Here is a 12,432-nt window from a genome sequence, read left to right as displayed (position 1 = left end):
GCCTCATCCGAGATGATGATGAGTCTGCATATAGAAAGGAGGTTGAACGGCTGGCTTTCTGGTGCAGTCAAAACTACCTGGAGCTGAACACGCTCAAAACAGTGGAGATGATTGTGGACTTTAGGAGGAACACCCCAACATTGTCCCCCCTCACCATTCTAAACAGCACTGTGGCAGCAGTGGAGTCATTCAGGTTCCTGGGCACTACCATCTCAAAGGACCTGAAGTGGGAGATACACATCGACTCCATTGTGAAAAAGGCCCAGCATAGGTTGTACTTCCTTCGCCAGCTGAGGAAGTTAAACCTGCCACAGGCTCTGTTGATACAGTTCTACTCAGCAGTCATTGAGTCTGTCCTCTGCACTTCAATAACTGTCTGGTTTGGTGCAGCTACGAAATCAGACATCAGAAGACTACAAAGGACAGTTCGGTCTGCTGAGAGGATTATTGGTTGCCCCCTGCCCCCCCCTTCAAGAACTATACACTTCCAGAGTGAGGAAAAAGGTTGGTAAAATCACTCTGGACACCACTCACCCAGCCCACTACCTTTTTGAACTGTTGCCTTCTGGCCGGCGCTTCAGAGCTCTGAACACCAGAACCGTCAGGCACAGGAACAGTTTTTTCCCTCAGGCCATCCATCTAATGAACAATTAAATTGCCCCATTGAGCAATAATTATGTGCAATACACAGTTTAATTTTAATTTCAATTTATATTATCCAACATATCCACTTCTGCCATTACTTACATTGCTCTGTACATAATATACAATTTTTTGTTCTTTATATAACAGATTGTATTAGATTTGCACTACGTGTGTGTATGTGGGTATGTATGAAGGTGAATGTATGTACGTATATGTATAATTATTTATTTTGTGTTCTTTTCTGTTTTTAATTACCTATGTTTTGCTGCTGTTTTTGGTATTGTTTGTATTGTTGTAGACAGGAAGCTCCTGTCACCTAGACAAATTCCTTGTATGTGTAAGCATACTTGGCAATAAAGCTGATTCTGATTCTGATTTAACATGCTATGATAACATGTAAACTAACATGCTTTAGTTATATAACATGTTATATTTACATGATATTTTTTATCATGTTTATAATTCTGTTTATTATAATTCTGTTAGCTTTCTTATTTTTCAATTAATTTATTTTCAAAAGGGAGACTTTTTTTTACACATATGTACCAAGATTGGGCGCCGCATCATTCTTAAAAGTGTAACACATACTTCAATAAAATAAATGGTTTCAAGTTTCAATTATAATAAAGTGTTTGCTCATATATTTCATTTATTTTATCAATAAATAAAATAACCCTTCTGTTTTCACTAATAATAGTAATTGTGTAATACCATATACCATGAAATTTTCTGAGACGGTTATCATACCGTGAAAATCTCATACCGTTGCAACCCTATTTGAAACACTATTTCTGCTCTCCGGTGTGATTCTACTTGTAAAAGCCTTGGTCACTGTCACAGGCTTAATATATATTGTAAGTAGTTGCCTAATACAATAAGGTCACATATGCAAATATCAGCTAGATGACTTTAACTTAATGTCTTCTGTATGGCAATAAAATTATTTTATGAGAATAATGGCACCGTTTAATCCTATTTAATACACAATATTATTACACAATAAATGCATTTTTACATTAGTGGCCACTGCAGTTCCATTAGGATGTACATGTGATAGTCAGTGGCAGTCCTGAGACAAGATCAGACATGAGATGTTTAGAAACTTTGGAAAGCTGTTTGGACAGAGTTCCCTGCTAAAGCACATTTCATTTTGACTAAGTGGCATATGACGTATACAGTAGTGCAGCAAGGGAACAGTATCTACATTCCTTAAATCATACATTTTGCATTGGGTTTCCATTGATGAAATATACACACCTCCATATCAGTGCAGAAGGTTGCATTGATTCCAAAAAGAATCTGGCACTGTTCGTCAACACTGTAGTGCATCCCAGGGAGTTTGGCTGGCAGACGAATAAGGTAGCGGTTACGTTGGTCTGTATGCAGCAGACAGGCACTTGACTTGGATCTGGAAGACAGTGAGATGTTAGTAAAAAGAAACAGGATGTTCATTACATTCTTGCACTTAACAAAAGTTACTGCAAACGTTATATCAAAAGAGACCAGAAAATTACAGTGCTTACATATGTTCTTTTCTATTGCTAATTAATTTTCCACTATAAATTCTCCCTTGCGTCCAAGCCCCCTTGCTCTCTAAGCCTAAACTCTCAGCTAAAACTAGAAAAACACAGATATTTTACTAAAACAAGGTAGATTTAGGTAAACTGCTGTTTCCACGCTCTTTTTCAAGTAGAGCAAATAAGAAATATTTAAATTTAATAATTGATGCCATAACACCTAATGAGCACATACACTTTTTAGGATTCTCAAGCATGTCTGCTATCTGTATGTGTTTAGAATTTAATGTAAATTGTAGCATCCTAAAAAAATGCACCAAATCAAAATAAGCATGGCCTGTTTGAGAAATTCGGCATACAAAAAATAATGTTGTGAAAATATGTGAATAAAATAAAATGTAAATTTAGAATTGATGTGAATGAATGAACATATTTGTTAGTAATGGATGAACTATAAAATATGCAGCTTGCTTTACTAATCCTTTATTCATATTGAATAAGCCTAACACACCTCAATTAAAATGCACAAGTCAATTAAAATGCACTTTTTCCTGTGGTTGAGGTATTTTGCTATCCTCATAAGTCTCTCATCAAGGAAAGAGCTAGCTGTGAACTCCATATCACCTGCAAATGTGATGACCTACAGACATCTGTAAAGCCATAACTGCTGGGCTTCAAAGCCAGGCAAGTGAACATTAGAGTGAAATAATTCTGCTGTGTGGGAGCCAATCAAAAGCTGGAAAATCAAGCCCTTCACATAGTAGGGGTGATTCAGATTTTCCATGTGTTTAATATCATGCAACATGTTAAACAGGCACAGAGGTAATGCTGCCTCAGGCTGGGTAAGGCCAAATTGTATGTGTGACTGTATGTGTGAATTTGTGGTCTTGTGGTGCTTTTAACACCATCTTGGATAATTTCTCATTGGTGTTCATCACTGATGCTTCAACAAAGTTTACCTTTTTTACTAAATTGTGTTTTTCCATATTTAGTTAGTAGGGAAGTCATCTTCTTGAATATAACCTGCCTAATTTTCTCAATACATCAAATAACCATATTTAGCAGAGGTGTTTTACATTATTCCCAATAATGTAAATAGGTTCCTGATTAATTGGAGGTCTCTGAGAACTAACCAGTGTATGGGAGTGTATTCATTGGGTAATTGTTAAAACTATTACACTACTAGTGAAAGGAAAATAAGTTATTTATTTATTTTTAGCTGTAACTTATGAAAATATATTGATACAGGATTTGTTCAACCTTCTTTTTTATTACTGACATCTGCTGGCCAACCGGTGCTTCAACAACATTTAATATTAGGGAAGTATTAATTTTTTTGCTACTGTTTTGGGATAATACTGTTCGGGGATTTGATACTAAATATTCAATCAATTGGTGCTTCACACATCATGGATCAACCAAATGTGTTATGGTTTTGACAGGCTTTGACAGAAGCTTCTGTATCAAACACCACATAATTATTCACATGTACTTACATTTATCTATTTGCCATCTTTATCCACATCTTGTGGCATTTGTTAGTCCTCTTGTCCCTTCAGCCTTCTAAAATTTAAAATAGTAAGTTCCCCTTCTGTCACTCACTCAACGTTGTGTCAAATGAAGTGACACAAAGTGTCTTCCTCGGATGCCGAATCGTAACTCTGAACCTGAGAAAAGGCCAATGTCAAGTTGGCAGACAGAATTTGCATGCCCCGCCCATACAGGTAGGTATAAAGGGAAGCAGGGCAGCAAATGCCAGTCAGAATATTTCTTCGGAGCCGAATGGTTGCGCAGCAAGCAGCTGAGTTTCACTCCTGTTCCACTCACCTCTACCAGCGAGAAGCATTGCTGTTGGATCCGCACGGCGCATGTCCAGCTGGCAACTCTCTCTGCACGCTGTGCAGTTCACGCCCCTGGGCGCTTTGACAGCGCTTTCGTTCTGTTTAAAAAGTTTTTCACTCACAAAAGAGCAATACACATCGCCTTTGAACGTCCTTTTCAGGACATGTCTTTTTCAAGATGCCTTTCCACCCCTGTGTTTTCCTGGATGCGGTCGGTTTCAATCCAAGAACGACGGCCACAGATGCTGCCTCATGTGCCTGGGTAGCGATCACACTGAGGCGGCATTCGTGGATGGTTCATGTTCTCACTGCGAGAACATGACCATGGCAACGTTGCAGTCGCGGCTGAAGTGGCATTCACCTTCAGGAAGGAGGTGAATGCCACTTCAACCGCCCCCCGCGTTGCTGCTCATTCCCACGGGATTGAGGATGACCCCGGCTGGCGATGAAGGCGATGACAGGCTCGGTTTCGCCGGGTAAATCCCCACGAACCACCCGCCCCCTGACACGCTCGTTTGCCAGCCGGCATTCTCCCTCAAGACCCCGGGCTTGGATGATGACATCACCGCTGCATCGGAGAGCATCCAGGCGTCTGACACGGAAGACTCGACTGGGCTACCGCCTTTGGGCCAGCATACCCAATCGGAGGCGGACGTGCAGATGGCCGACATGCTTTCCCGGGCTGCCGTAAGCATGGGCTTGGACTGGAACCCCCCGTCCTCCCCACAGCATTCGCAGCTTGACGACTGCTACTTCGGTACCCCCCCCCCGATACCATTCTTCCCGGAAGTGCATGACGAGCTGACGCGGTTGTGGAGGGCACCTTTCACTGCCCATAACCAACCCCCTCCCTAGTCCGCTCTCACTACCCTGGATGGCGGAGTGGCCCACGGGTGCATGGAAGTCCCCCAGGTGGATAGGGCGGTTGCGAGCCACCTGGATGGACCGCCCAGTACTCCCCTGTAGAGTAGCTGCTATCGCAGCCCACCACGACACAGTAGATGGTAAGTCCCTTGGTAAGCACGACTTCGTTATCAGGTTCCTGAAAGGCGCCCTTTGAGCCGCTTGATTCAGTCGAGCTCAAGGCCCTCTCCCTGAACATGGCCCTCCTGATCGCGTTAGCCTCCATCAGGAGGGTTGGAGACCTGCAAGCATTCTCTATCAGCGACACCTGCCTGGAGTTCGGTCCAGCGCTTTCTCACGTTATCCTGAGACCCTGACCGGGCTAGGTGCCCAAGGTTCCTACGCCCCCCTTTCAGGGACCAGGTCGTCAACCTGCAAGTGCTGCCTCGGGAGAAGGCAAACTCAGCCTTACTTTACTGTGTCCGGTGCGTGCTTTGTGTACCTATTTGGACCACACGCAGAGCTTTAGATTTTCTGAGCAGCTCTTTGTCTGCTTTGGCGGACGGCGGAAAGGGAACACCATCTCCAAACAGAGGTTAGCCCACTGGTTCGTTGATGCTATTGCATTAGCCTATCACACCCAGGCCATGCCCACCCCCTTGCGGGTTTGAGCCGTGCTTGTAGAGTCCTCCCTCATTAGGCTGGACCTACCATTGCGCCATATCCCACGTCCGGCTTCACAACCCTTGTGGTGTATTTGCCACGCAGTACCTCCCCCTAAAACTGGGTAGGGCGTGGCCTCCGCAGGGTCTTTCCCTCCTGAAAGAATAGGAAATTTGCGGACCGGACAGCTACCTTGCCTCCAGCCTCGCCTACAGCCCCAGCACCCCAGTGCTGATGAGTTCAGAAGATGCCCCCTAGGCCTCTTCCTCAGTCTCTAAATCCACCCCCGGCTGGGTGCGCAGAGCAGGGTAAGGGCTTCGAGTCTTCTCTCTGCACCCTAGCCTCGGGACATCCTCCTGCTCCCGACATGCTATCTCATGCTTCCCCCAGGGAAAGACCGCCTTTCCTGACTTAAGATAGGCCTCTTTACGTCCTATATGAGAGACAGTGAGAGAGAAGGCCGCGGCTGCTGGGCTTGCTCCCATGCTAGGCATGTAACAGTTCAGGGCGTTGGGGAGGGCTACGTGCAGCCGGCACAGGCGACAGTTACGTGACTGTCGACTGTTTCGACAGTCACATAACACGGTCAGTGCATGGCGCTTTTCTATCGGCCCCTTGTGTCACCTCAATCGACACAACGTTGAGTGAGTGACAGAAGGGCAATGTCATGGTTACTGTCGTAACCGCCGTTCCCGAGGGAGGGAACGAAACGTTGTGTCCCTCTTGCCACAGCACTAGACCTAGCACTGTAAATGGCCGTGCTTCATTTTCGGCTCCTCAGTGCAAAATCCTGACTGGCATTCACTGCCCCGCTTCCCTTTATACCTGTGTGTCCGGGGCGGGCATGCAAATTCTGTCTGCCAACTTGATATTGGCCTTTTCTCAGGTTCAGAGGTACGATTTGGCATCCAAGGAAGACCCATTGTGTCACTTCATTCGACACAACGTCTCGTTCCCTCCCTCGGGGAAAGGAGGTTACGACAGTAACATGACGATAACCATTTAAAGGCATTGTCCGTTCCTTAAATTTTATTAACAATTGATATGGATTACTTTTCATAATATTTCGTTGTTGTTACTTGCCTGAAATCCTTTTATTTCCCTTCTCCTGGAACCCAAATGTATTATGTTACAGTTTAATTTGTCATTTTCACTCATTTGTTCTCTGATCAGGGCATCTATGCTCGCCCTCTTCGCAAGGGCCATAAGTAATGCAAAAAATTAAGCGTTTTGTCTATGCTTCATCACAAATGCTGTGCTTCAGCTATTGTCTCAGTCCATCTCATAGGCAGTGCAAATGTACTGTCCATGTGGCATGTCTTTTCAGGCTGTGCAACGATGGCCCCCATCTCCTCATGGCAAAGCATTGTTTATCTTTGCAAAGGTATTGCATAAATAAAGCTGACCCTTCTTCAAGGGTTCATATGCGTCACTTAGCATAATTTATCCTACTGCAAGAATATTGCAAGCTTGAACACCTTGCAAAGCAGTAGTATTTCTTTGTATGGATTTAGCACAACGATGCTCAACATTCTGCAAGGGGTGGATGCATCTCACAGCATTGTTTATCCTTCTGCAAGGGTATTGCAAAAACAATGCTGACCATTCTGCAAGGGCTCAGAAGCATCTCAAAGCATTGTTTACTCTTCTGCAAAAATAACAGAAAAATATAACAAAATACCCAGAAATAGATCGCTATCTTGAAAGATATATTAGTTCTCTAAATTCACTGTGAGGAACTGAAGACTGAAGAGAAACATCAGGCACAGCAGTTGTAATGAAAGTTTTACTTTCGCAGTTTCAATAAACCATAAATGTCACTACTCCAAATGTACATTTTGCTTTATAAAAATTTTAAAGGAATTCATTAATTTATTAAGTTACAACAACATAACTGCATTTCCACATTCTTAAGCGCAGTGAGGAATTTCAGCTGCACAAAGATGGCACTTTAAAGTGACGCTTGAGTGAGAAAGGATATTCCATTTTAAAATACATCTTGCTTCTATTTCTCTGTTCATACATCTCATCCATGTAGCAAGGCAACAAGAAAGCAGATGCACAATTTGAGAAACGAGAAGCACCCTGAATCTAGCTCCTCTATCTTAGGACATGAGGAAAGGATGCAAGGATGAGATGTGATGATGAATTTCAGTACTTATTTAGCTAATTACACCTAATCAGAGGCTAGTTTTGAGATTTTACACTCTAAAGGGCAAAATGCATGGAACTTCACCTGAGAAACTTTTCCAGGTCGTCACGACTGCAGGTGGACCAGGAAAGGTCACTGGGGTTACGACCCTTGACCCATTCACCAGACATGATGTGGGAGTGGCCCGTGCAGCTGGTGTGATCGTCGTCGTGGCTCATGCCCATGCTAAAGGAAGACAAGATTATAATTAAAATAGTGTTGGCATACAAAAACTAAAGTTCCTAGCACTCCATGATTTCAACAAAATATGACTCTCACCCCAGCAAATGCAGCATACAATTAATGTTTAATTTGCTTGTTAAAGATGATCTTTAAAAAGCTGTATACGAAGGATTGTTTGAATGCATATCACTGCCTTGTTATTCTGAAACAGACCAATTTCTATGCTTAAACCTAAAGCCTGACACAGAAACTCATGTCAGAAAGGGCCTTAACAGTGCTCTCTCTCTTAAGCACTGACCTACATTTCCAAAGTTAAAAACAACCAACAAAATGAAGCAGCAGTACTGAGCACAGGAACTAATAAAGAAAGCGGTGTGCATTTCCAGGGTGCATCTCACCTCCTGCTAAAGACCAAAGCAATAAGTCAAAAGACATATTGAGCACTATATATGAGCACAGCTTACAGACAGCTTAATTAACAAGAGGAAGAATTTGAGCACTACAGTGATTTCAACGCTTTATTCTTTAAAGCTTTAACATGGATGGGTGACATTTTAAAAGTGAGTGATTTCATTTTATTTCATAAAAAGTGGATTGAGATTGGAATCTAAATGGACACAAACTCTCACACAAATACAATTGTGGGAGATGTTAGAAGGATGCCAAAGGTCTTTTGTGCTGAATTTGATTAACAGTGGAAAAAAATTAATAAATACTGAGCTCATTAAAAAAGGTAATTTCATTGCCAAGCTAATTGCTGCCTAAAGGCAGCCGAACACTTTCACATGCCGAATATCCCATCAAGTAGGCTGGCCTACAAAGCCACACCAAAGTAACTATAACAATATTAAAACTGAGAAAAATAACTTCGAAGTTTCTTTGAATCTGAGCACAGTTTAGTCAAACCAAGTGCAATTGTTTCCTTAAGGATCTATTTGTACTTCAAACACTTGAAGTTGGTTTTAAACTAATGTGATTAGGGAGAATTAAAGTGAAAAAATAAATGAATAATTAATTGAACAAAAACAGTTAAGGTTGAGTTACCTTTTTAGAGTGAAGAATAACCTGATTTCTGTCTTATCACAGTTTTGACAAAATGTGTAGTTAATGCATTGTCCCTTTGTAGATGTGGGCAGTGAAACCAAACTCACCACAGTACACGTGACACTTATTTTACAGAACGTTTTATATGATGGTAACGGTATATTTGACAATATACACTCATCCGCCTCAAGGTTCGACGTGTTGTGCATTCTGAGGTGATAATCTGCTCACTACAATTGTACAGAGTGGTTATCAGAGTAGCAGTTTTTTGTTTTTGCCACCATTCAGAGTAAACTCTAAAGAAAGTTGTGCATGAAAATACCAGGAGATCAGCAGCTACAGAACAATCATGCCATGGTCGAAATCACTGAGATCACATTTTTTCCCCTATTCTGATGGTTGATGTGAACCATAACTGAAGCTCCTGACCCATTTCTGCTTGATTTTATGCATTGGACTGTTGCCAAATGTTTGGCTGATTATATAATCGCATGAATAAGTAGGTGTACAGGTTTTCCTAATAAAGTGCTCAGTGAGTGTAGTTATTTTTTATGGAAATGCAATGTGGTAATGCCTATTTTTGGGACTCCAGTTATTCAAATGCATTTCAAATGATTATTCTATCCTTTTATTTGGAACTTTGTGGATCAATTATCTGTATTATACTGTAAACAGTGGAGTGGTGGTGGCGTAGTGGCTAAAGCACAAGGCTGTTAATCAGATGGTCGCTCGTTCTAACCCCACGGCCACCACCATTGTGTCCTTGAGCAAGGCACTTAATCCAGGTTGTTTCCGGGGGGATTGTCCCTGTAATAATTTCACTGTAAGTCGCTTTGGATAAAAGTTGCCAAATGCATAAATGTAAACACTACATGAATTTCTAGCACAAATTGACTTAAATATTGATCTGTTTCTCTCCCACACCTATCATATCACTTGTGAAGACATGTATTTAACCACTGGAGTCAAATGGATTACTTTTATGCTGCATTTATGTGCTTTTTGGAGCGTCAAAATCTTGGCATCCATTCACTTGTATTGCATGGGCCTGGAGAGCTGAAATATTCTTCTAAAAATCGTAATTTGTGTTCTTCTGAAGAAAGAAAGTCATACACATCTGGGTTGGCATGAGGATGAATAAATGATGAGAGAATCTTCATTTTTTAGTGAACTATTTCTTTAAGTAGCCCATGGGGGTGCCACATTGTCCTCCTTTTGAGATACAATGCTCCATGTTGATTTAGATCTTGTATCTTTTAAGCCAAGCAATAGTTGTGTTCTAATGCATGAAGTTTGTGACTGGTGGAATGTTCTTGCTGAAGTATTGCTCTACATTGGTTGATACTTTTCTATCAGGTATTAGAAAAAACATGATAAAGGCTAAGCATAATTATAAAATATTTTAACATCTCTACTTTCCTGGTAATTTATTATACAAATTAATTTATTATACTCTCTACATCAGGGGTCGGTATTATTAAAAAAACGAACAATATTATTAAAAATTATCACTGTTTTATTCTATTACATTAATATTTTAAAAGCTACTCAATTTATTCAGCCAAAAGCAGAGAGTGGTTTTCTTGTTTCCTTGTCGTTTGATTAATATACTTTATATGACATAGCCTACTTGACAGTGCTCAATTTGGTTACATGTACACTTCAAGTCCAACATTTTGATGCAAATATGCTTTTTGTCCCACTGTTTAAGCTCACTTTAGACCAAACCAACTCTGTTTGCATTAATGCCTCAAGACGGGCATTTGCGGATTTATAAAGTGTACTTGATCGTTTAGGCACAAACCCACAATAGCGCTCAAACAGCACGCAGCTACAGACGTCTGGAAATAAAAAGTAAAATTTTATATTTTATCTAGATCAAACAGGGGATGTCTTGCCATCACGATCGATGTAATGAACACCCCTGTTCTAAATGTAGAACATAGGCTTATAGAAAATTACTCAAAAGTTCATCATCGATATCGATCTCTCTTTTTTCTATTTTTCAGATAAACATCAAGATTGTTATATCGCCCAGCCCTACTGATAACATCGCTTTAATCTCTCACATCAACTCAATCATGGTGATAGATAGTTAATTTACAAGCTAAATTATAGACACACATAATCTAGTAAACAGAAATATGAAATTTACCTCGATATGTTTCTTCAAATTAGAGGCAGGATTAATGCTGATATCTGGCTCGAGCAAGTTAAACTCACATGACACAGTCAAGCAACTTTTTCCCTGCGAAAAGCCCTTTCAGGCGTTGAACTGTGCTTGAGGAATCCTCCACAAATGGCGCTAGATCTACAGCTGCTGTTCAAGTGTGTGATTTGATTTGATGGGATTCACACTCTCCTTAGCTAATCACTTTGATGGATAAAAAAAAATCATTACAGGGAAGTAGAGAACGCAGACGGTGGGCAAATGGCAGAGTAAAAGCACAGTTACAGCACTTAAAATATACTCAAGAAAAAGTAAAAGTATAAAAATTTTAAACTACTTAAAAGTACAATTCCTGAGAAAAACTACTTAATTACAGTAACGTGAGTATTTGTAATTTGTTACTTTTCACCCCTGATAGTTATGCTTAAATTCTAACTGGATGAGTGATGTTTGAAGCCATTGTAAAATACCCATTATAAAATGGAAAGTTCCAACCCTGAACTTTGATTTGATGAGCCATGTTCTAAGTTGTTGTAATGACTATAAATGTAAATATGGTATAACACATTTTGAATTAATGCACTAAGTTCCTATATTCCCTGGCAACAACACACAGCCTAACATTAGAAAAATTAACTACATTCCTTGGTGGATGAACTGTTTATTTAAATTATTATAAATACATACAATTGCTTATGTTTTCTTTTATCAAATTGCTTTTAAATTATTAATTAATGTGTTAAGTTATGATGTTGCTTGGCAATTATATACAATGTACACTGCATTGTGTTTCTAACAAACACTACTAAACAAAATAAGTTATTTCTCATCTTGAGTTGTTTGGGTCAATTACCACTCTGTATTTTTGCATTCATCCATGTTTCATTGCTCTGTTGTAACACCTTAAAGGGATGAAAATGAAAATTCAGTCATTGTTTACTTACCCCTGTATTGTTATAACCACTTATGACTGTTTCTCAGTGATGTCATACAATGGCAGTTTATGGTGACCACTACTTCAAGCTAATAAATTCATTTATGAGACTAATTAGGGCTTAGGATGGACTCCAACAAAATGAACCACCAAGCTTCAAGCCGGACAACGAGGCACACACGCTGACCTCCACCAGCATCATCTTGGTCATATGATGGACTGCATTCTCTTATAATAGAATACATAGATGATAAATTAATACCAACTAAAGCTTTAATCAGCTAAATAAATGGACACTGCATCTATGTGCACTTCTGCAAACAATTTGTAGACATTGCAGACATAGACACTTAATCATTAATCTTATTGTTCGTATAAAATCCTTTTAATTCAAACATTTG

General features: G+C 40.4%; 1 protein-coding gene across 1 annotated transcript in view; it reads right to left on the bottom strand.

Annotated features, from left to right (window-relative positions):
• Nucleotides 1-12,432, bottom strand: part of adamts17 (ADAM metallopeptidase with thrombospondin type 1 motif, 17) — a 273,229-nt gene that overhangs the window by 156,638 nt on the left and 104,159 nt on the right. Inside the window, exons 9-10 of the mRNA XM_052129527.1 lie at nucleotides 7,746-7,886; nucleotides 1,903-2,053 (exon numbers count right to left, since the gene is read on the bottom strand). Of these exons, the coding sequence (XP_051985487.1) occupies nucleotides 1,903-2,053; nucleotides 7,746-7,886 (292 nt within the window). The remainder of the gene's footprint in view (nucleotides 1-1,902; nucleotides 2,054-7,745; nucleotides 7,887-12,432) is intronic.

This window comes from Xyrauchen texanus, chromosome 1, assembly GCF_025860055.1.
Source record: "Xyrauchen texanus isolate HMW12.3.18 chromosome 1, RBS_HiC_50CHRs, whole genome shotgun sequence".
In the NCBI taxonomy this organism is placed as follows: domain Eukaryota; kingdom Metazoa; phylum Chordata; class Actinopteri; order Cypriniformes; family Catostomidae; genus Xyrauchen; species Xyrauchen texanus.
This window is presented reverse-complemented; position numbering and strand designations above follow the sequence as displayed.